At 42.3% G+C, this 25,607-nt stretch overlaps 1 protein-coding gene across 7 annotated transcripts in view; it reads right to left on the reverse strand.

Annotated features, from left to right (window-relative positions):
- CHST9 (carbohydrate sulfotransferase 9) overlaps window positions 1-25,607 on the reverse strand; it is a 267,638-nt gene that overhangs the window by 16,120 nt on the left and 225,911 nt on the right. For 5 of the 7 annotated variants that reach the window (XM_079108649.1, XM_079108648.1, XM_079108647.1 and 2 more), the window contains one exon: window positions 18,634-18,671. The exons of the other annotated variants lie outside the window; for them this stretch is intronic. In XM_079108649.1, coding sequence (XP_078964775.1) covers window positions 18,634-18,671 — 38 coding nt within the window. The remainder of the gene's footprint in view (window positions 1-18,633; window positions 18,672-25,607) is intronic. 7 annotated transcript variants of the gene reach the window in all.

The raw sequence follows: 25,607 nt of genomic DNA on the forward strand, positions 1-25,607 counted from the left end.
GTTGTTATTTGATTTCTGTACTTGTAAGCTATGGCTTTAGTTTTTTGAAAATATTTCTGAAGAGTGGATGTTGCAAAGTTAGTTGCAAGATATGTAACTTCAGAAAACATTCAAATATGTCAATGAGTAAAAACTTGTGGACTATTCATTAACTCTGGAATATATGTGAAAGCTTCATTTGTGTTATTTTTTTCAAGGTCTCTGCATTAAATTTATCTCCTCTTGCCTGCTAGGTGCCAGACCCACAACACACACTGAGTGTACTGCCATGACTATCTTTCACTTCCATTTTACAGATGATGAATGGAGTCTCAAAAACGCTGAGTAATTTGATTATGGCATTCAGCTAAAGAAAAGGTGTCAATTCATGAGCCAATTTTTTCCGTGGCTGAAAGACTTTTCCTGTTCTCATTTTACCATGCAGAGACCTAGGGCAGGAAATGGAGGACCCCTCTACCAGGAGGAGGGTATAGGAGAAAGAAATGGGACTATGAATGACTGATTGCTCTATAAATAAATGACTTCTCTTGTAGTTTGAGTTCTGTAAGGGAACTGGGTCTCTATTTTTCATTGTTTAGTAAAGTCAGGCGTCTCCATGACTCCTTCTCCATGGGACATACAGTAGGAAGAAGTGCGGGTCATGCTGAGCCCTCAGATGTCCTTCTGCAAGATTCCAATCCTCCACTTGCAGCACAGGACTTGGTCTGGACCCAACCTTGAGTTGTAGGAACACATTTGAATTTCTAGTTTCTCCCGAGAAGATCCCCTGTCTATGAATGGCAGGCCACAGCACTTGGCACATGATTGAGGCAGATCTTCTTAGGCTTCCTGGGACTCAGTGACTTTATCTGAAATGAGTCCAACTGTAGAAACTACGTCAGAGGTGGTGAGGATTACTTGCATTAATATAAACAAAATCCTTCTAAAAATGTTTGGCACACAAGTGACGGCATTCTAGTCTTATTTCAGGAATGATTAATTTGCTTTCTGTTGCTTACTTTTATGAAATTGAAGCACGGCGCTTGCGGTAAATAGGTACTTTGTTGCCTATGTGCCTTTCCTGCTGACTACAAATTTGGGCCAATGGTGCCATTTCTGAGAGTGTCCTAGACAATGTATCTTTTGGGGGTGAGGGAAACTTGGTAGAAAAGGCATCAACTTGATGATAATAATATTAGTGATTAGGTGCAATTTCCCCTTTCATATCATTTAGCATTTAGCTTCTTTGATTTTATTATGTTGCTTTGAAAAATGTATCTTTTGTGATTCATCTTGAATTTAGAGATGAGTGTGGTTGCATTTCTCCGTGCCAGCATCGTCTCTGACTGTTATAGATGATGGCAGTGGGTGGGCTGCCCCAAAGTCAATCCTTTCTGGGGATACGAGGCAGTGCCAGATCCCGCTGGGCACAGTGACTCCTCTCACATCTTGATTCTGAGGCTTCAGAAGTTGAGTGTATCAACTCAAAGAGGGGGAAGTCTGCGACCTCATTTCCAACAGACACTGGGGACACTTGGGAGGGGTGGGCATGGCGTTCTTGTATCCAGGGCTATCTGCCCCGTTGTTCCGCATCCTCATCCTCCACATTCCCATCTTCAGTTATTCATGGGGCAAATGTTTCCTGAGCCTAATGGTATGTCAGGTGCTGGGCTGTGTGTTGGAGATTTGGCTAGCCAGAAACACTGAGTCCCTGATCTTACTGGGTGATTATGTTCAGGAGGAGAGGGAGACACGGACAAGAAGAGCCCAGATTACCAACCTCATGGCAGGTGATAGGACAAAGGAAGAATGTGATGTCAGGAGAACCTAAAAAAGGTGTGTGGAGGTGAGGGAGGGCTTCTGGAAGAAAGCACCATATAAAACCATTTCCATGTCCATCTCTTTATTTCCTCTCTCTTTCTTTCTCTAATGTTCTTTACTTTATCTGCCTCGTTAAAAGTGTGGGGCATGTAACAAGCTGATTTAATGACTATATCCACCCAAAGATGAGGTTCAGAGATACTCATTTTACAGACCAGGGACCTGGAACTCAGAGAGTTTAAGCAACCTGCCCAAATGAACACAGTATTGCCGGAACTGGACCGCAAAGCTCTGCCTTAGTCATGCCTGGCTTGTGTTCAACTCATATAGGTCAAACTGTCTATTCCTGGTTTAATGTCCATTAAATGAACTGATGTAAGGAAAACATCAGACATATGACTATTCTAGATTTTCAAGTTGGGAGGAACTGGTTTGTGCACCTGTGCTGTTGTTTTCTATCTGGGTAAACTTGCTTAACCTATTTTGTTTTTTGAAACTGCAGTTTCCTTGTTCATACAATGGAGATAATAAACAACTGTAATCCAGTAGTTGGATTACAGGAAATGCATGCAGAGATTGCTTAACACAAAAAATGTTCTTCATAAATGTTATTATTTTTTTTTGTTGGCTTAGTCAATGAACGTTTACTTATTGAGCAACTTCTATGTGACAAGCATTTTCAAGGTCAATATTAGTTTCTTCCCCCTCTGCTTTTTTTCATCTCTTCTTCCTCTTCCTTCCCTCTCGCTTGCAACACTTAGCAAAGTTAAAGCTACATGATAAATGTTCAGTGGCGATGTAGAGAGGCAGGAGAGAAGGATGAAGACACCAGAGAACTGGGGGAAAAAGATTGATGGAAGCGAAGATAAAGGCAAAGACAGAAAACAGAAGAAAAGAAATGAGGGACAGAATGGGTAATAAAAAACACTTGGTGCTCAAGAGTCAAGGGACACTCTGGTGAATTTTAACCCTCTCCAAGCTACAATCTTCAAAACCTTGAAACTACTTAAGCACATGCCAATTGTTTCTCTAGTGAGGTCCTTCAAGTCACCTTGGATGCAAGGATTGAAATTGTGACTCTAATTGCCAGTTCCGTTAATTTTGGATTTAATTCCTCCCTATCCCACCCCCACCTCTATGAAGCCAAAAAAATTTAAAATATGAACACAGAGGATGTGCCATGATCGGAACAGAGGGGGAACTTTCCATTGAGAATAGTGCTGTTCTCTGGCTTGGCAAGACTATAAGAAGGTGAAATCAGACGTCATCTTAATGTACATAAATAGTTAGGCTTCTCCCCATGATGTTCTATATGCGCCTATAGATTGATCATTCTACCTTCCAAGTTTTGTGGGAAAAATGAGGCTATCCTTTTGTTTTTAAATTTATAGGTAAATTAAGACAGACTTGTATAACTTGTCCAAGTTTGTTCTGCAAAGAAGTGAAGAACATAAGCTCTTTAGTTCCTTCCTAGTAGACTTTATTTAGCAGAACATAAGATTGAAGCTAGAAAAAGTGAAATATATTCAAAACTTTTGGTCCTCACTATTTTAGTGCCTAGGTTATGTCTGTACATGTCAAATGTGGATGGGAGTGTCCAAAACCAGTCAGTGATAGCTGGTATGATACAAGCATGCCTAAATATTTGACTATGAAGATTTTAATATTTCACTGGCAATTATAATATCTAACAGATTTGGGATATTGCTTTTTAATATCTCCAGGTATTTACCTTTTTAAAATTGTTACTGGTTAGTCAGCTTTTCCTTCCTTTGAGTTTAATGTGAAAGTTGACCATAGTGTGTGTATCCTCCAGGATTCCTCAGGGGAAATGCTAGAGGGCATCCTGGCTCCAACATCCCACCCTAGAGAGTGCAGTTACCAGGAAGGATTCTTGCTCTTGTTGCCAGGGGCGTGGTGGGGAAGGAGGAACCATTGCTCTGAGTTGCAGTACACCTGAGTGTGAAGTTCTCTGTTTTGGGTGTTATGGGCCCCGATTAGAAATCAAAAGATTTTCACAAGCCAGGCAGATGAGTCCATGAGGGGACACTCCTGGAACTGAGGACTGACCTGGGTACATCAGGGGCCCAGGAAGCTCCAGAGATATGGTCAACTGTGGAGGAGGGAGTTGGGATGTTCCCACAGGGGAAGATTAAAAATGCAAGAGAGAAGGAAGCTGTCATGGCACTTGGAGCCTCGGCGGGTGGTCAGCAAGGTACGAAGAACAGAAACTCTGTGTGGATCAACCAGGTCCTCCACCGACTGGTTGGGGGATTTTAGGGCAGAGTCTTTGTGTTTCCTAGATGCTGAGCTCCAGGAGTTGAGTGCAGGCAGTTAATTTGGAGTCGATTCCAGGAAACACTGGTGCGAGAGTAGGGTGAGGTAGGGAAGGGAAGGCAGAGGACACAGGTCGAATTGTCAAGCAGGTCGGCACAGTGGGGACGGGAGCTCAATTCTACCGAGGAACTCTCAGAACCAACGTGGAACATGTGCTCCACCAAATCCCACCAGCCCCGTTAAGGCTTCTGGGAGGAGAGGTTGGCAATCTGCTCCACAGGCAGGCAGAGGGGAGCCACTCAGGCAGAAGTGCAGGAACCGGCCGTCACTGGACTTCTTTCCAGACATAGGGAAACATTAAGGGATGAAGGAGTAGGAGAAGGCCGAGCCAATGAGGTTACAGAGAGCCAATTAATAGTCCTCATTCTCTACCTTGTCGCTTTTTAAAGGGGAAATCCCTCATAGGCTGTCATGGAAGTGATGGTATTGGCTGGGATCCAAGATCCCAAACACTGTGTCGCCATAATAAAAGACCTCAGTTCTGACCTCTCATACTCGTTCTCCCTTTGAAGATATTGGTGATGTTAGCATGAACTCGATTGCAATCCTTGTTGTGTACTTGAATCTATAGACACAAAATAAGACTGAGAGAAGGGACACCTTACAACTGGGAGGAACCTAGTCCTAGTGAGCTGACCTAGACTACATAGATTTGTAAGAATTCTCTGCTGACAGAAGGCAGCACCAACTTGGAACAGGAGGCGTCTCTGGACCATTTTACCAAGGGTGATGCTGAAAGTTTCATCTTTCTGATTCTGATGCTCGGTGGCAGGAAAGATAAGCCTTTCTGAGAATGAATTAGATATATACAGTTATAAAGAATGAAGTACAGTATATGACATATTATGTCTGACTCTAGTGGGTTTCTCCAAAATGTCTGTACAGTCTGCCCCATGCCTTTCTTCTCCACTTTCCCCTCAGTCCTGGGTTTATCATCCAGCATGCTGCTTTCTCTACTGCAGGTTGAAATGACCGTGGCAGCAGACCTTGTGCATGTAAGCAGTGTTAGGGGTGGGTATTTGACCCAAGGGTGGCTTATCCATAGGCCAGTTGGCAACCAAGGAGGAAGTCTGGACCAGGACAGTGCCTGGGTGAGTGGAGAGGAACTAGCCGAATGAATTAGTGTATGACCCCTTTGGGGTCTCAACTAGAAAATATAGAGAAGCTTAACCAGTTATTGGGAGACAGACACAGAGAGAGGGAGAAGGAAGCAACCAGAGAATTAGAATGGAAGAGGTCCAAGAGAATATTCTAGTTAAGATACTGAAGATATTTGTGGAGCTGGGGTGTTAGCGTAAACTAGAAAGCAATCCCAGGAAGCCACATGTACCCAGGGTCCCCACACACTGCCTTCCAGTCTCAAGCTACTTGAGCCTTGGGGGCAGCAATGCCAAGTGGGAGAGAGGCAGGACACTGCAGGAACACATTCCATTGGTCTTATTTGGTTAAGCCTCTGCTAGCCCCAGATCAGATTTTCCTGTGTCAGCAGCTTTGAGTGACACACGCCCCTCTGGCTTATGTCACCTGCATATCTGACAACTCAGCTCTACTCAAGGCTGCCTCTCCAACCTTCAGGAGAGAGCGAGAGGCTCACACTTTGGTTCTATCACTGGTCCCCTGGGTCCTGAGCCAGGAAGAGAGGTTGCGTGTGGCAGGGGGTCTTGACATGGGGACCCTAAGGCCATGCTGAGTTTCTTTTCAGGATTTCAGTCTGAAGAAGAATTCAAGGCAAGAACAGAAGACACAAATAAACTGCAAAACAGACAGAGAGGAGTGTAGCAGGTTGTCCAGTGATGTGACTTCAACGCTAGTGGAACAAAGCGATGATCGAAGGGATGTTTGTAAGGGCTTATCTATGTATGCATTTGAATAAAACTTGTCAATTATAATTTTAAAAAAATTACTTCGTGAATTCTAATTTTTGACGCTTTTGAGCATTTTCCAAAATTGATTTTTCTCTCATGAAGACAACAGTACTGAATTCAAGGTGTCAGTGAAATGGTGACTACCAAGCAGCCTCTTCCTTGGTCATGGTCTCTTCTTTCTCTGCAGAAGGGGGTATGAGTGGCACTGATCCTGATCTCTTGACCTGCAGATGAGAGCCCTCAGAGACCACACAATTTCATTTCCTAGGGCTGATGCAGAACGTCCTCAGGGACATGGGGGAATCACAGGGGAGAGTCTGCCACCTGCAGTCCAGTCTAGGTAAGTGCAGCCTTGCAGCTGGCAGAGGGGAGGGAGCTGGAGTCCTCTAACCTTTTCCACTAACTTCCTTCAGACTGAGCCCAGTCCCAGGAGGCAGCAGATACCTGGGGGACTGCTTCTCCCCTCACCCATTGCCTACTAGTCCAAAGCTACTTGAGCAATGCCAACAGCTTTGCCAACTGTTGGAGTAGCAGCTCATTGGCAGGGGCTGTCGCTGAACTCCAATTACTATTCTCTTTTATATTGAGATATGTATGGTTAGGATGGTGCCTGATTTATTTCCAGAAAACCAGGTGTCATAAAGCAAGCAAAAATTCTCCAAAGGTTCTGCAGGCACTGTATTTATTGTTACCTCCTTTCTTCAATCCTGTAATCTGTTCCTTGGAAGGAGGAAGTGCATTTTGACATTGATGGCTTAGAAATAACCATCACAACTTATCAACTTCATCTACTCTCCACGCACGGAAAGTGGATTACCCACAGCAGAGGGAAAGAAGTCTCAGGCTCCATACAGGAATTGTCCTTAGGCTTGGGCCTCCAATGACGGTAGGCCATTATAACTGGCCTAGATTCTGTACTGTAACAAAATGAAAGTATATGATTTTGAGCACCATTCATCTGTAAAGTTCAAAGAAAAGACTCAAATTTTGGGATGGCCAGGCCAGTGGAAGACCCTTTGGCCTCACTTGTGACTCATGACCCATGCTTTGAGATATCCAGGTCCAGAGCATGCTCCCTCCCGTGTGTGAGGGGGGAATCTAGACCACTTGGCAGGGAAGGTCCTTGTGTCTGTCTCCAGCCCTTCCCGGGCTCCACTCTCCTTTAGGTAAAGGAAAGCTCCTGAGCCAAGGTCATAGGGAGGGGTTGTGTGGTGACAGCGATCTCTGGCTGAATATCCACGTGTGTTTCACGTGTGCCAGGTGCTGCACTAACATACGTGATTTGAGTCCTCATTCCAGCTCTAACAGTGGATAGAGTCAAAACTTGCTCAGTGGAAACTTCTAGAGCTGAGGTTAAAATCCAGGCTTGTCTGGCTCTTAGACTATCAGCTTTTCATTATATGACCTACTTTTGCCCCCCAGGGTCATCACATCTGTAAGCATATGAGTCTTTCCTTGCTGTTAGATCCAAGTGCACAACTTCCTTCCTACTGAGCTACCCTGAGAAGGCCACTGTGCCTAGTCAAGTCCAGTTAGTGTGGAGAGAAACTATCACCCAACTTTTAGTCACTTCCCTTCTCCAATTTGAATTATATGATATTGGGTACCAAGAATGGTAGCTGGGCTCTTGGTCCTAAAAACTATGGTGTCAGCTAGTGCTGCCTATTTGTTGGGTCTTTCCTCATATAACACAAACCACACAGAGGTGCCAGAAAGCTCCTTATCTTTCATGGCATCTTTATCTCCGTTTCTGCCTCCAAATTAGCTCTAGAAACATGCATACCCAGATGTAGTGGTTATTTAGTGAGGTGTCTTCACTCCATAATGTTGGCCTTTTCAAGAAAATTCATTTTGTATCTGGAAATTTCAGCAGCTGCCAATCTGGGAGAACATACAGTAACATGTGGGCACTTAAAAGCTCTGTGCCTGGACTTGCAGATGAAAGGAGGCAAGTTGGTAGCACCTTTCAACCCTCAGGAAAGCCCCAGGGACTAGAGGACCTGTTCCCCATGACTTTTTATCTCTAAGACACTGACAAACACTATGATGCTGTCTCCATGGTGATTTATACATTGGGGGAAAACATCTCTTTTCCACCAAAAGAGGACACTTGGGTACTCAGTACAGCATCTTCTAATTCCCCATTCATGTCAGCGGGGTTGTCTTCTCTGAAAACCTAGTATAAGACTCATAATTGCTATATTCTAGTTTCCATAGCCTATCTAGGTGGTAACTTGGGTCGATGTCCAGAGAGATGGAAGCAAAATATCTTCATGGACTGCATTTTGGTTAGTTTCTCTGGGGCTTTATTACACTTGGGGTGGTTGTCCCCAAGGTAACTGCTCCACTAATCAAGTCCTCCTACCTTCAGTTGGGCACTTAACTCTTTGGTATCTTCTTCAAAGTATTTTCAGCTGCCTGCCCTGCATTATTCAAGAATGAGGAGGATGACCTTGGGGATCCCCAGGTGCACAGACCAATTTGTAAAAGAAGCCCAGTGAGCCAAGACTGGGGGTGAGATTCATATTCACATTACATCAGCCCAACAACTTGTGAAATGGGACAGAGAGAGCTCTGAGGATCAGGCTCAGTTCGTTTTTAACCCCATTAATCGAATGCTTGACATGTAGTGTAGACTCCTTAAATGTAGCTTTTCACCACAAATTATTTATTCCTTGCAAGAGGATCCCGTTTCTACAGTAACCCTGGGGGCCTCAGCCAGTGACCCTGGGCTGAGCCTACTCATTCCTTTCTTATATTCAGAATCCAGACTCTGTTCCTTCACCCTAAAGTGTTCATTACCACTATGGATATTTTACTTAGACATGTTTCCTTCCCATGCCCAAACTATTGTTGCAGCTGGAAGAATTAATTAAGCAACATATTCACTGAAGAAGTTTTTACTGAGCAGCTTGCATGTGCACTGTTTTCTGATGTCCGGGCTAGAGGGTGAATGATTCTGACACAGACCCTGTTCTTGCTGTGCTGAGTTCATGTAAGTGAAGACAGATGATAAACAGGTAAATGAATGGACAAGAAAAATGTAAATGGTATGAAGTACTAAAGCAGAGTGATGATCGAGTGTGCCAGAGGGAGGGTGCGGAGAGCTGCATTCAATAGATGACCAGGGAAGATGTCTGTGGAGGAGCCACTGGAGCCCAGAGATGAATGACAGGAAAGCATGCACGATCTGGGGACGGAGCATTTCAGGCAGGGGCAGTGGATGCCCGTGGGTTCTCGTAGGGGAATGGGCCTGTCCAGGTGGAAGGGCAGAGGGCAGTCCAGTGTGGTTGTCCTATGGATGAGAACCACCCAGTGAGACAAGATGAAATCAAAGAGGAAGGCCGGACCAATGTAGCAGATATGGTAAGGATTTTGGATTTTACCTGAGTTATGATGTAAGCCAATGGAAGTTTCAGATGGGGATCACATAATGCAATTTATATTTTATAAAGCTCACTTTGCTGGTCAAGTAGAAAATGGGCTTTTGGTGGAAAAAATGAAAGAAGAAGGAAATCAGTTGCCTGAAGAGGGATTGGTACCATGGGTGATGGAGCCAAAAGGAAAATTTGGGATATTGTCCTGAGAAAAATTCCACACTTATTTTACCCGAGGTCATTTCTGAACTCCAAAATTTTCCATGCTACCATGTTATATTTCTTTCTGACTCATATCTGAATATGTGATTTTCAAAATCCTCATGACTCTTCCCTGATCACTGTACTCTTTATTGATTGTCCACTCCTCCAAAGTCCCTTGTTACTTATACAGCATAGCTACTAAGCTAGCAAGTAATAACACGCCCTCCACTATGCTGTGCACTGTGTCAGGTTTGTTTGACTTGTATGTCAACAGAAAAGGCTCCTTGAAAACAGGTCCTGTGCTGGTACTTTCTTCCACACCCTCCCTGTGTGGCTCTATACAGGGCTTGTGCTGAAATTGCTTATTGATTGATGGAAAGCATACATCACTAGCATTTGTCTCTTCAGTATTTCTCTTGTATGAAGAAGGGTGATTATCTGTCAATATTTGTTGCATCATTGAACCAATATGCAATGCATTAATCATCATTGAGATAAGCAGATGAGGCTTTATTGTCATCTCTTTCTGTTTTGCTGGGATAATTTCACTTGCTTTGGAGTTTATGAGGCCATAAGTGGCTCCCATCTGTTGATGAACATATTTCTAAGAGTCATTTAGTCTCAAGTATGGAATACTTGAGGGGAAGTTAAGTTATATTAAGTGTCATCTAAGTAACAGAATCAAAATTGGAAGCATGTGTTCAATTTTGGTCTTTCATTTCCAAAGCTTTAGGTCGGGCAAATAATTAATTTCATTTGTTTACAAAATAGATTATGTCTAATAAAATCTGTTTTGTTTATGGTCACATTTCCGTTAATCCACTGCCTTAGAAAATGGGAGAAACCTGATTGGCTAATCATTCAACATAGTAAATTACATTATTTCACATTCACAGAACATTGTCCTAATTGAATTATCCAGTAACCATGTGATGAAAATATTCCCTTTTAATACATTTTGAGCAAAACATAATAGTGACGAAACAGTGAAGAATCTTGTTTATTGCATCTTTGTTTGATGATTGACCACAGAATGTAACAGAGCACTTCTGTGGATAATGACTTTTTCCACATTAAGACATGGTAGCTTTCATTGGATAATTCCTGATACTCTGAATTTTCACTCTTTGTCTGTGTTTCTTGTCCTTCCCAGAAATCTGTTTTCTGATAAGTGTGACTTTGCAAAATAAAGGTTAAATAAAATGGGTCCCACTTTACGAGTAATAAAAGGGACAATTGTGGTCACTTTCTCTCCCTGGCTAGAGGTAGAAAACTCTTGGGCATTTCCTTTTACTCTTCATATTCTGATGCATTCCCAGAAACATTTCCTCAGTAAAATGCAGAGACACACAAACACCTACAAACATCAGGGAAATCTGGGGATGGATACTGTATGAAAGGGGATCAGCCCTGCGGGCTCTAGACCACATGGATAATGGGGATTCTCCAGAACTGGCCTAGTATTAATGATCACTACTTCTTAAAACCACTTGTTTATGTCAACAAGCAACTTTTCTCTAGAACGTTGACAACTCAAGTATCTGTTCCACACAATTCCAAAAAGAGATCAGGTTTTCACGTGATGGTAATGGAAAGGCCTCATTCCATTCTTTATCACGAGAAGAAAGAAAAACATGGATCAAATCTTTTAAAGGAAGAAACAATACCAGGTTTCAGAATGTGTATCCAAACATGAAAACAGATTGATTTTGTGGCCTATTTGAACATAGCTCTGCCTTAAGAAGAGAGTGACTGACATGGAAATGGTGGTTGAATCAGGAAATGCTGAATAACTTCTGTGTGTTCCTGGCAAGGAGACTCGGCGATTGAGGTTTGCTGCTATGTATTGAGAGACTAACCCCAAATGATGGAACTGATCATTTTGCTAATATATTTCCTAAGTGGAAAATTTCAGTTTCCCAGCTTATCTTCAGGGATTAGCAAGTTAAGAGTATGATTAGAAAAATTCAAATGACAGAAAGAGAAAGAGCCATTGCCCAGAAAATTATTCATGGACTAGATTCCTCCGGTCTTCTGTATAATAGTGTCATAGGTGTTGTGATTAATTTTCATTAGATAGAAAATTAAGCATTTTAAATCTTTTTAATAGGTGCTCCATTTTCAGTATAGAGTTTCAGTACTCCATATTTTCTCATATGAGTACATACACAATGACACTATTACTGCTAACAATGAAGAACTTCTAGAATATTCTTCAGAATAAAGATGCTTTTCTGGAACATAAAACAAAAAGAGAACCTTCTATAGTGAAGAAGAATAAAGGTTTCTGCTTCAATTCTTATTTTACATCCATGATGTTTCATTTGGGCTCCTCTGAGAAAAATTGCCACTGGGCAACAGATTATCCCCATGTGTATTTTTTCCCTAGTTTTTAATCTCTTTTCAGGTGACAAATAGTTTTCTCTTAGACCAGATTCACTTGATTTTTTTTTTTTTTTACTTATTTAATTAAAAAGTAATTTAATGCTCAACAGGGACCCCAGAGGGAGTATATGCTCATCTTGATTGCTGGGAAAAAAAAAAAAAAAAAAAAACTTTGAAAAAAGACATACCAAAGTGTAAGTATCTATATTCCAAAGAGTCATGCCAACTGCTTCAGTATGGGTGTGAAAATTGGGGTGCCAATAAGGGTGGTTGTAAGTGGGCTGGTTTAATTAATAGAACAGCTTGCAGAAAAAGTATGTGTATAGCAGAATGGTGAAGAGAAAGGGTTTCAGAATGAGGTATGTCTGGGTCCACATTTGAGCTCTGCCACTCACCAGCTGTGCACCCATAAGTAAAAGTATGTCAAGTAGCATGGCCTCTTTGCTGGGTTGCCCAATTCCATTCTGGTGCTGCCATTACCATGTGCGTGATCTTGAGCAGTCTGTGAAATCTCACTAACCTCAGATCCTTTGATTGATACCTGTCTCACAGAATTACTGCTGTGAGGTTTAAATGAGTGAATTTTATGCAAAATTTAGCATAGTGTCTTCACATAGAAAGCTGGCCCAAAATTAAATAATAATGTGATTATTTTTACTATTAATTTACAATGCTATCGATTACTATTACTGTTAATTTAGTGCCAAGCATGGTAGGGCCTGGCAAATTACTAAACCTGACTTCAAGTCTGAGTTTCTATTTGTAGGAAATGGAGATTAAACTACTAATCCTCATGGGGTTGTTGCGACAACTAAGTGGGATATAGATGATTGAATGACTAGCACAGTCATTGGTTGCAATTATTCAAATGCATTCTGAGTGCTTGAATGAAAACCATTGTCATATTTGATTGCCAATAGTTCTTGCAGTGTTTATTCCAACCATTATTTTCTACTTGATGTCCATGCTTTCAAACACCAGCTACTCACCTTTCCTCTGTCTTGTCCATCTATATACCACTGCACAGATGCCCCTAACACAATATTTTAATTTTCTTGGCTTCCAATTAAAGAGGGGAGCCTTTGACATTAACACCTATGTATTACTATGTATAGAGCCATCTAACATTTAATAAAGGCCAGTTTTTATAAGTTCTTTGCTAACCACTACTTTTTGATCCATTCAGTTTCACCTTCAAACATTTTTTTTAAAGACTCATAAATTGGATTGTTTTTAAAAAAGTGCAGATTCTAATTCTAGAAGGTAATCTTAAAAGGAAATCAGGGAAATGGGATCTTTACTCATTCCATTAGTGCTGAACTTGCAAAGAGAAACTATCTTTAAGTCAAAATCCTCTCCTAGAGTGCATGGCCATTTTGATAAGAATAGTGCAAGGTAATGCAATCCCATTTTAAATTTAGAAGTTGTAAAGTTCATCCTACACTGAAAAGGCAGCAGTGAATGGCCCTGACATGCTCACATGCAAGAAGGAAATCCGGTACCCAAGTCTCAACCCAAGCAAACTGCTTAACATACTGGAGGCAATATGGGTTGTGGGCAAAAAAGTCAAAAGAAGATGTGGGTCTCTCCAGCCTTTGATTCTTGTTTTTGGCTTAGGTTGCTCACTTGGTAAAGGAAAAGAATACCTGATTCCTGCCTTAAAGAACACAATAGGTTTAAACATTGTGGTGTTCAGGGAGCACACTGCCCAAATTTAGTAGTTCCTCCTGGCTGCTAGGATAACAATTCGGTAAGAGGAAGATTTTACATTTGATCAGGGATTGGTGACATGGCAGGTCTAGCGGTGGATACAGAGATGAACCAAATGAGATTTCTTCCCCTTAGAGTGATACTCTCTAAGTATGAAAATCATATTGGGGCATAAACAATTGGAATACAGAGTAGAAAACGTGAAAGTCTACAGCAAAGGGGAGTCGGAATAAAAAGCGACCACAGAAGAGGAAGAGATTATTCTTAGTCATGTGACAAGGTAGCACTCTGCGGAAGAGGTGAGACGTGATAGATCTCTTATGAGACAGTTCTGTGCATGCAGAGAAGGGGTCTAGTGTGCTGGTGGGATGGCTTAAGAAATGGCACAATAGTTTTCCTAAAAGAGTAGGATGGGAAATACCCTAGGAAGGTGGGGAGCGGCCTGTTCTACAGGAGTTCAAGATCACATGACCTTGGACTTCCTACTCAAAGGTTAGAAATCTGTCTTACAGCTGATAGGAGAGTGGTTTCTCAGGCTTGGCTTTTCGTTCAAATCACATAATGAGTTTTTGAAATTGCAGATGTCTGAGTAGGATTGTCCTCAACATTTGTGAGATCTAGACCAAGAGAGGGAATGGCGCCTATATTCTGTATGTCTAAATATTTCAGTTTTAAAGGAAGCTCCACTAAGACCTGGTCTGGGGCCAGGAGATTCAAGGAGCCCCCATCTGCCTGAAGGTCACTCTGCCACTAGAGGCCTGAGAGGGCACATGGACCTCTGGGGAGAAGGCAGGGAAGAAGCTGGACTTAGGTTGGAGAAGTCTGGGCCATGATTGTACTTGCTCCATTAAGGGTAGGGGATGTCTAGGTCAAGGTCATCAGGTTACCAGAGCAGCAGGCCGTTCTACTCAGGCCTCACTGTTTGGCCCCCAGGTCACCAGGAGATTCTAAGCACCATGCTAAACTATTCTCATGCCCTAAATTCAGAGGAGAGTATGGGGGAGACTAGCAATCCTCTGTATCCTCCAGCCTCGGGGGATGTGGAGCAAATGCTAAAAAACTGAAGCAGTCTCTTTCTTGGTTTCCCAAGGCAGGCTGTGATTTTTATTCCCCAGTCTGACCCCAGCCCACTTGAGCAGAGGGCCCAACTCAGCTTCCGTGTCCTTTTCTCTCATTCCATGTGTGCTCCACTGGTATTTGAACCTAAAATATGAGACTGAGAAGAAACAAAACACATTTTTGCTTTTCTGTGTTTGTGATGCTTAGGGTTTTGGCCAGACCCTGGTCTAGTCTACCAGTTGTGCTCCATTTGAACTTAACTCTAGATCCAACCACTCAGACGTTCTTGGGGACGTTGTTTCTGAATCAGTGCTAACAAGTTTTCAGGGGGAGTATAATGCACAGGCATGGCAAATAACCAGTGCAACAACAGGGGAGGATTTTCTGTGCTCAACAGTCAGAGGGAGAGGTGAGATTGAGATGAATAAAGTTTCCAGCTCATATTGGGTTCAACTGTGTCTCCCCCAAAAGATTTCAAAGTCTTAACACCTCGTCCCTGTGAGTGTGGTCATATTTGGAAGTGGTATCTCTACCGATGTAATCAAGTTGCAAAGAGTTCATTAGTGTGAGTTCGTTGTGGCTGCATCCTTGTGAAAGGGGAGTCTCACAGGGAGGACAGAGGCAGAGACTGGAGTGCTACAGCCACAGCAGAGGAGCTCCAAGGATGGCTGGCCATCCTGAGAACCTAGGAAGAGGAAGGGAAGGAGCAGGTCTTTCCAGAGGGAGCAGGGCCCTGCTGGCACCTTGATTTCAGGTTTGCAGCCTTCAGAACTGTGAGACAGTACATTTCTGTGTTTGGGGCCACCCAGTTTGTGGTCCATGGTTATGGTGGCCCTAGGAAACTCAAACATAGATGTCAAGGCACGTCAATGGACTGACCTCTCGGAACTGGGTGATTAAAGCTAGCTATCCTCAACTTGGAAGGCTTTCCACATCATGAACATCTCTCCGCAAAAAGGATCCTCCTAACCAGTGTCCCTCTCTGTCACCTAGCTGCACAAACACAAAATATTAATAATTCAGTATGGGCACCATTATCTACTATATAAAGAAGCATAAACAGAAGGTATTAATTAGGCGTTTCGATTGTCTACAATATAATAAGGCATTTTCCAAAAGTTAAATGAAAGGTTTTCACATTTCGGTTTTTTCCTATTCTCATGATGATGGCCATATTTTAATTTGGTTTTGAAAGTATTTGGGGTAGCATTTTAAGGTATTCTCTTTAATCTACCACAGTGAAAATTATGCAGCAAACCTATAGGAGATTTCATCTCCACAAGTAACATTTTCCAGACAGGAAATTATTGCAGTGTTGAATTGCCAAAGAGACAGCTGAAAAAAATGGGTCATGTATTCATCCCATTCTGGGACATAAGCTGCCAAGCAGTTCACTGCTCATTTTTGTCCTCTTCTCGTAAACAAGCTACATTAACGAGTTACTTTAAAAATGCATCCTAATTTCCCCAGTGAATTCCACAGAACAGAATCCCAGGCTCCCTCCAGAGGACTCAAATGGCTGTTTGTTCTCAAAGTTCAGGTGTGGCAAGCTAGCTGGGGGCTAAAAATGCACATTGGACACTGGCCAGCAGGCTGGAGCCTCCCTCCTCGCCAGCCCTGGATTCGCACATTGGTACACAACTCATAGCCTGCCTGATGGAAACAAAGAAAAGAGGAAAAAAAAAAAAAAGACTCAATTTTCAATTTCAATTTAATTACACAATCTATAGTGCCTAGTGGGAAGGATTTAGGGGCAAGATTAATGCTCAACGGTGCTCCATTTTGCATTTGTCTGATAAAGAATACTGTATTGATTATCCAAAGTGAGTTTTCAAAATGTTTTTTCAAGAGCCAAATTCCTTTGGTGGTGGCAGAGTTGTTTGCAAAAGGGGGTGACTCCAGTTTTTGACTCATTGCCAGAATTTAGATCAATTAGCGCTGTAAGACAGTCCTTGAATTGTACTGCCAGTGTGTTCTTGAGTGTGCAGAACACATCCCTAATTGGAAGAAAAATGAATAGAAATTCCATGGTGGGATTAGAAATATAAGCTGGTAGACAATGATGGCCCAATGCAACTCTCTGTTCTGAGAATGACTGTGTAAAATAGTAAGACCGTCTTCTCTTACGTTACAGTCCAAAGAACTTCTCTCATTAGCTCTGGCAGCCATCTTGATTTTATCTGGCATCAAATTAATGTTTAGGATTATGAGCAAATATTTGATGTTCTGTTTTGGTTCTGCATATTCTATTAGTTTAGCCAAATGTACAAAGAAGGAAAATGCAGGAAATGACAATTTCCCTGTAAGAAGTGACCTTAATTATTTTTTTGACCGACTGCTTTTAACTTGCTAAATTAATGAGAAAACAGATTTCTTTATAAGCCAAGTATTCTCTATGTGACTTAAATAAAAAGGGCACCAATAAACTTCAGAGGTTAACTGTCGCTCAGGCTTATGAAACAGTTCGAGTACATACAAATAACTGAATATACGACGATAAAGAGACTAAGTTCAAAGACAAATAAACGATTTGGAAAGGCCAACTGATTTTACTATTACACAATGACGGTATTCTCAGGTATTAAGTTGCCTGTAAATCAACATTTATACTTCTTTTTTTTTTTTTTTTTTTTGGATTGGAGATTGAACCCAGGTGGGCTTAACCACTGAGTCACAACCCCAGCCCTTTTAAACATTTCATTTAGAGACAGAGTCTTACAAAGTTGCTTAGGGTCTTGCTAAGATGCTGAGGCTGGTTTTGAACTTGAGATCCTCTTGCCTCAGCCTCCAGAGCCGCTGGGATTACAGGCATGCACTACCACCAGGCAACATTTACACTTATATTCAAAAGCAAAAAATCTGATGTGTTCGGTTTTGTCTACCAAATCTGTGGTAACAGTATATTGGTGAAATGAGTTCTCAATGTTCAAAGCTGGATGAATTATGGCGTATCTGGCACAGATTAGGTTAAGGCTAGAACTCTGGGTAGATTGACAACGGGGACTCCTTTGCAGTGCATTAGGTGACTTTGAAAAGTGTACCCTTGACTGGCATAAATGTAGATTTATCACTTTTCTCCTTGGCAAGGATGAGTTGTAATTCATGCCAGAGAAGGAAAAATAAATAAGACATGGAGATTTGTATCTGTGAGTGAAATCTGAGCACAATTTTGCTACAGGCCAAAGTCTGTATTCTCTGAGTCTAGTTCCCAGGCCTGTGGAGAAACTGCAGCTAAACTAGCTTGCAGAGGGACAAGGAGGGGTGGGGCACTGTGGGGTTTTGGTGAAGACCTCCCTTGGTTTGTGTGGTTGAAGATCTCAAGCCCCTTAAAGAGTTACATAGAAAGGTTTTATATACCTGAAAATATGAATAGTAGATTAGTAAGAAGACAGGATGAGTTAAGAGAGAAGTAGACAGGCAGATGCCCACCAACTGTGCATGGACATTGAAGATCAGAATGGGAGTCACCATGGGGTGGGTTTCCACTGCTAGGGGCTTAGTCCTTAGCTGCTGGGGAGGGAATGACTTTTAGCTGGGTGAATTAGCACTTGAGAAAAATCACAGAGGAGAATCACCTTTGTTTAGGTAAAAGTAGATAAAGGTCTTTATTTACTGCCTGGATGGTATGTGGAAGTCACAGCATGGTCAGAGGGACACTTGCTAGAACTGGCAGAGTCCATTCTTTGGGTAGGAATAGATGGAGAGAAGGAATAGGGTTGGGGACAGACAAAGCAAGTGCAGGATCTCCCACAGTTGACTGGTTTATTTGTTCTCAGAATCAATAACATGCGTTGCTCATATCTAACCACTAGCATGACACTGTTAACATTTACACATGCTCGATCATTAACATTCAAAACAAAATTCTATCTTACGGTTTATGAGAAAGGAAGTACCTGGTTGGTAATATGTTCCTGGATTTTTTCTGTAATCACTGAAAGAGAAAGCAAAAAGAATTTTTTTTAGCATGAAAATCAATGTAAAAAAATGCAGTACTGATCCTGCTCTGCTGTCAATCAAAACTGTCATAGCACTCCACTGACGCTCTGAACAAGGTTTGCATGGCAGTGTGGACACTTACAGTCACTCCAGTTATTGGCTGGTGTGTGTGTCCGGGGGAGGCAGTGAAAACCCAAATAAAGCTTGTTAGGCAAAGATAACAGAAAAGGAAATCCAATAAGGGTGATAATCAGCAGAATGTATTAAAAGTTGGCAAAGAAATGAAGAGATGAAAAGGAGCCAAGACAAATTTCAAAAACAGCCAGTCAAAGGTTTCCAAACAACAACAACCTATTGAAGTATAATGCCAATATTGAGTTCATGGAATCCTGGGAACTTAGACAAGGAATCTTAAGGTGGCAGACGGTAGATGTATAACAGTGTTATAGAAATGGAGTATAAATGGACTAATACAACATTTGGGAATTGGTGTTTTGTCAATTGGTGTAGTTCTCTGAATATTCATCCAGGTTACCACCTGTGTCTGTAGTTGGTTCCTTTTTCCTCGCTGAGTACTATTCCATGGTTTAGTCATTCACCTGTTCAAGGACATCTGGGTAATTTTGACTATCATGAATAAATCTGCCATAAAAATGTGTATAGGTTTTCATATGAACACATCTTCATTTCTCTGTAATAAATGCCCACAAGTATAATTGCTGGGTTGTGTGATAGTTGCATATTTAGTTGTGTAAGAAACTGGCAAACTGATTTTTTAAAAAAGATGAAAAAATAAATGAATCTTACCAGTTAATTAATTGACCAGTAAAAATCATATGCTAAAATTTTCCAAGTATTGAGAATGAGGTGAGGTATCACCTGGGAAATAGAGGAAGTCTGAGGAGGGCAGGAAATGGAATGAAGGTAGGAAGAGTGGGCGAGTGGATCATGCTGTTGTTGGGAAATGCCAGGGGTCACACTTGGAGTTTCTAGAAAAAACTAACAACAATTTCCTTCATTTTAAAGGGCATTGCTCAATAAAATACTCTCTATATGTTTTCATATTTGGATTTGTGTTTGGTTAGCTTATGTGCACAATATTTAAAGAAGAGGCAAAACGATTTGAGGGAAAATCTCTTGAATTAGGCAGATGGCCAGTTTCAAATATTGACTCCCCAAAGAAGTGACATTTGAAATGAAATCAGAAGGGTGATAGGGAATTTAACTTCACTGAGAAGAGGGGGAAGAACATTCAGGCAGAAGAAAGAGCATGTGCAAAGGCCATGTGGCAGGAGGGTGAGGTGGTCCAAAGTAAGGAAAGGAAGCCAAGATGGCCCCAGAGTGGGGAAGTAAGGGTGGTGTGGTGTGAGGTGAAGCTGGACAGGCAGGCAGGACACATACAGCAGGTAAGCCCAGGGAGAACATTTGGGAGATTCAAGATCATGAGCAAAATAGAAAGTCAGCTATTAGGGGGATTTAAGCCAGGATATAAGTAGGGCCATTAAAATGTCACATATAGACTTGTGGTTTTAAAATACCATCCAGCTCTCGTTGCCAACTGGAGAGGAGACTGGATGGGTAACAGCGGCACTACACAATCTTAGTTTTGTTTCATTAGGGATCCAGGGAAATCTGGAGAAATTCAAGAGAAAAATAAAAGTCCAGCTCAGAACTGAATGGTGTAGCCTCCCACTGAACTCCAGAAAACGAGTTAGAGCCCGGCACGTAAGAACAGCTCTGCCGACTGCGAGCTGTTTGATTTGGGATCAGTTACATAATGCTCTGGCTTATCTGCCCATCTATAACAAGAGTGAATGATACCCACACCCTCCCAGATTTGTGAGGATTAAAACAAAACGTGTACGAGTTTTGAAACAAAGATGGGAGTGGAGCATTCTGAATGGCAGGGGTCAGAATGAGTGACGTCTCAGAGGCAGGCAAGAGAGGGGAGCGTTGGGGTGAACTGTGGGGAGTCCTGAGTGGCGTCCACAGTAGTCCTCCCTCATCTGCAGAGACACTTTTCACAGTTTCAATTATCGGTGGCCAAGCGGGGTCTATGTTACATGGAAAATTGCAGAAATAAACAATTCATACATTTTAAGTTAACTTTCATTACAGTATGTTGTTACAATTGTTCTATTTTATTATTAGTTGCTATTAATCTTACTCTTCCTAATTTATAAATTAAGCATTATCATAGGTATGCAAGTATAGTGGTTAATTTGAATTGTCGACTTGATTGGATTAAGAGATGCTGATGATTAAGAAGCCTCTGGGTGTGTCCATGAGGGCGTGTCTAGGAATGACTGGGATGTGGGATAGGAAATGAAGACCCTCCCTAAGCATGGGCAGTACGGCCCAACAGGATGGAATAAAAGCTGGAAGAACAGGGAAGCAGATGCAGAAGCAAGCTCCACTCCTCTTGAACAGGTTCTTGATTGCTGCTTCAATCATCTGAGGATATCAGACTCTCGCTTCTTCACTCTTCCAAAGTGGACTCTGCCAGTGACTCTCCAGGTAGTTTCCAGAAGTCTTGGTCTTGGACTAGGGTAGCACTGTTGATCCCTCTTATTCTGGGGCTTCTGCCTCTTGGACTGTGCAGCTGCTGGTTCTTCCAGCTCTCCAGCTGCAGACAGCCATTGTGGACTATCCAGCTTCTGGTGGTATAAGCCAATCTAATAAATCCCCTTTTATAATCATATTTCCTGTTGATTCGAGAAAATCCTGACTAATACAGCAAGTATAGGAAATGACATACTATATGCAGAGTGTGGTACTATCTACAGTTTTAAGTCTTGGCAGAACATCTCAGAACATATGCATGGAGGAGAAGGAGGCAGCCCTAGCATAAGCATATGTTCTAGCAGGTGGGACACACAGGGTGTGGGAAGAGGGAAAGAGCCAGCCTTGGAAGGTGGTATAACCTGAAGTGAAATTGGGGATCTTGTGGGCAGAGGGAGTCAGCAGAGATCTTTCAGAAGGGGAGAGGGTGACCAAAGCTGTCCTGGAAAAGGCAAGTTGGACAGTAGTGCCAAAGATGGGTTAAGGGGTAGGGGCAGAGGAGAACAAAGAGGCTGTGCAGTGTCCAGGCAGGAGAGAGGGGCGGAGGGAGGCCTGGAGCGGGTGGTGTTCCTGCGATAGGTTCTGGAGCCTGGTGGAAGGTGAGAAGAACAGCATCAGGGAGCACTCAAATTTTAGCCAGAGGAACTTTTAGATAAAGACGTTTTTTACAATACAATAAGAGAAGGAAGATAATTTAAGGAGAAATTATTGAGATTAGTACCCTTAATTAGAATGAAGTTACCTGTAGGTTATAGAAGCTGATGGGACAATTATGGTAGGCTGAGTGACGTCCACCTCCCCAACCAATGTCCCCATCCTACCCATTAGAACCGGTGCCTATGGCACCTTCCGTGGCACAGGGACTTTGTAGATAGGATTAAGTTACGCATCTGGAGATCATCTTGGATTATCCAGGTGTGTGCAAGGCAGACACAAGGACCCTTCCCTACAGCAGAGGAGAAGGAAGTCAAAGGCCGAGGAAGACCATGAGATGATGATGGTAGCAGGGATGGAATGGCTTAGTGCTGGAAGTGTCCCCTGAGCTCAGGACTGTGGGCAGTCTATGGAACCTGGAAGAGGGGAACGAGGGGCCTCTCCCTAGAGGGAGAGGCAGCCTGGCCAATAACTGAGCCTAGTGAGATCCATCTGAACTTATGACCTCCAAATTATAAGATTAGCAAATATGTGTTGTTTTAAGATAATCAGGTTGGTGGTGCAATTGGATCTCTTGTGTCTGAGTTCCAAATCCATAGATTAAACCAACTGTTGATTAAAAAATAATTGAAAAAAAAATTGCATCTGTTCTGAACATGTACAGACTTCTTTTTTCCTTGTCTTTATTCCCCAAATAATACACTACAGCAACTATTTATATAGCCTTACATTGTATTAGATATTATAAATAATCTAGAAATGATTTGAAGTCTACAGGTTATATACAAATACTATACCATTTTACATAAGGGACTTCAGCATCCTCAGATTTTGGTATCTAAGGAGGTTCCAAGGAGAAATTCCAGTGGACACCAAGGGATAGCAATAATTTCTCATATCAGCAAAAGAAAACTAATTCAAACAAATTCTCATGCTTGGTACTGACCATTTCTTCAGGGCTGCTGAGTAATTGCTTTGTACTGGGCCCTGGGCACTCATGTATGTTATATCCTTGGAACAACTATGTGACGTAGAGATGATTATTCCTATGTTATGGGGTGGATATGAGGTGTCCCTCCAAAGCTCACATGTGAGACAATGCAAGAAGTTTCAGAAGTGAAATGATTGGGTTATGAGAGCCTTGACCTATTCAGTGCATTCATTCTCTGATAGGGATTGTTTGGGTTGTGATCATAGACAGGTGGGGTGTGGCGGGAGGAGGTGGGTCCTTGCCGGTGTGCCTTTGGTGTATATATTTTGTACCTGGCAAGTGGAGTCACTCTTCCTGCTTCCTAGTGCCATCTGCTGAGCTGCTTTTCCTCCACCACACTCTTCTGCCATGATGTTCTGCCTCACCTTAGGCCCAGAGTAATGGAGTTAGCCATCTATGGATTGAGACCTCTGAAGCCATGAGCCCCCAAGTAAACTTTTCCTTCTCTGATATTCTTGCCAGCAATGGAAAAACTGATTAATATATCCTGTTCTCTCTCTCCCCACTCCTTTCCCTCCCTCCCTCTCTCTATCCTTCTCTCTCTTTTTCTCTCCCTCCCTTCCTTCCTTCCTTCCTTCCTTCCTTCTCCCTCCCTCCCTCCCTCCCTCCCTCTCCCTCCCCCCCCCCTCTCTCTTTCTTTCTTTCTTTCTTCCTTTCCAGATTAAATGACCAGGGCTCAAATAATTTATAAAATTCATTCAAATTTAGATGGTGCACCAGTGAAGGAACACCCAGCATCCAAATGCATGATGAATGTGGAGACTCTTCACACGTAGCAGCAGTTCATTTGTAGAACAAAACCAGTGTTTTCTATCTTCTGTTTGTTTTGATGAGGATGAGAAGGGGGAGCAAAATAAGAACACCTGGCAAGGTTGTTAGAGTGTCAGGTTACTGGAAACAGAATTCTTTAAATGTTAATTGCATCATGTCTTCAAAAACTGAGCTAAACAAGTTGCAGAGGAAGGTTGTCCACATGGTTGGCTCTTCTTAGGAGGAAGGAGGCGTTGAGACCCTGTTGTCCATTCTTGAACTTCAGGAATGAAAGTTATAGAAATGCCCCGAAATCTACTTGTCACCAATATTTGAAGAGACCTCTTTCTCTGGATTTATAATTTTAGGGTAAGTGCATTAAATTCTCCAAACTGCAATGAGACCCATAATCCCTCCCATCATAAGTGGCTTGATGAATCACCTCAAACTGACTGAAACCCCAAGGGAGATTCTTTTGCTGCCTAAACAGTTTAAAACAGTGGTTCTTAACCTCTCTTGGGTAACAGGCCCATTTGAGAGTCTAAGTGCTGCTGTAAATCTGCTCCTAAGAAAAATGTCACCATGCAATAAGAGACAATGGCAGGAGGATCTGTGGACTTCACTATGACACATACTTCCTGAATTCTGGCTATTCAGGTGAATACAGCAAGGTACCCATCCTCACTCAAGTCAGGGTCACCTGGGAGACAGATCAATAGAGGGAAATCACACCACTTCCTGAGTTATGAGTGACATGCTGTGAGCACACAGGGAAGGGCCAACTAATGTGATTGGCCTTGGGGACATAGATTTCCAGCCATTTGCTGCCGCTCACCACTGTTAGACTCCATTTCAACTTATGCAGAAATGTGTCACTGCCAACACAGGACAGCGATTTCAAGTGATTTGTTGCTAGCTGTTTTTCTTCACAGAGTTTAGAAGAGCTTTTATATCTTCACCTTTTGGATAGGTATGTTTGAGCAAATGTTTAAAATAAGGTGAAGATGAGAAATTAAATATAAGTTCAGAGGTAGGACTTGGTGTTTAGATACAGGAATCAGAATAATGAGACTTTCAGAGAATGGAGAGCATTGGAGAGACCCAGGAAAATGACTGGTGTGTCTAGACGGGAGGGTCAGAGGGAGATCATGCTGCTCGGTGGTGTGGCAGACCCGAAAAGCAGTCGGTTTCCTTATGTTTGAAGCAATAGATGATTTGGCAGCATCATGGCTCTTCAGCAGAGATGGGGCACGAATCAACTGGTGAATAGACGGAACAAGGTAGGAAGAGAAATTACAGAATGAACAGGAGGACTTGGTGGGATGATAAACTAGATGGCAGCTTGGGGCTTAGACTAGGGAGGTAGAAATGGGAAGGAAGATCAAGAGGAAAACCAAAGAAAGCATGTTGAAGAAAGGTTCCAGAGTAGTTGATAACAAAAGGATACAGGGGATAAGGACCAGAAATAACAATATCATGTGTTATTTATTCATTTATGAACAAATATCATTTAAGTAGTGCTATGGCTTGGCTCTGGATTAGACTCATGCATTAAGCTATGCAGGAATGTTCAGAGGTGAAAAAACCAGATCATGAGGGCTCTGACATCATCACTGGATTAATACACTTGATGGATTAATACTTTGAGTGGATTACTGAGAGTTAGTGAGAACTATAGGCAGGAGGAAGTCGTTCACTGGGGTTATGGCTTTGGGACTCTCTTCCCCAGACCCCTTCCTGTCTTTCTCTCTGCTTCCTGGCTGCCATGAACTGAGCAGCTTTCCTCTGCTACGCCTTTCCACCATGATGTTTCTGCCTTGGAGGCAGTCCACCGCAGACTGAATCCTCTGAAACCATGAGCCAAAATAAATCTCTCCTCCTCCAAGTTGTTCATGTGAGGTATTTTGGTTAGTGATGAAAAAGCAAACTAACACAAGCAGCTACTGTGTGTCTTATGTGGATACTAAACTCTGA

This window comes from Sciurus vulgaris (assembly GCF_902686455.1).
Source record: "Sciurus vulgaris genome assembly, chromosome: 13".
NCBI lineage: Eukaryota > Metazoa > Chordata > Mammalia > Rodentia > Sciuridae > Sciurus > Sciurus vulgaris.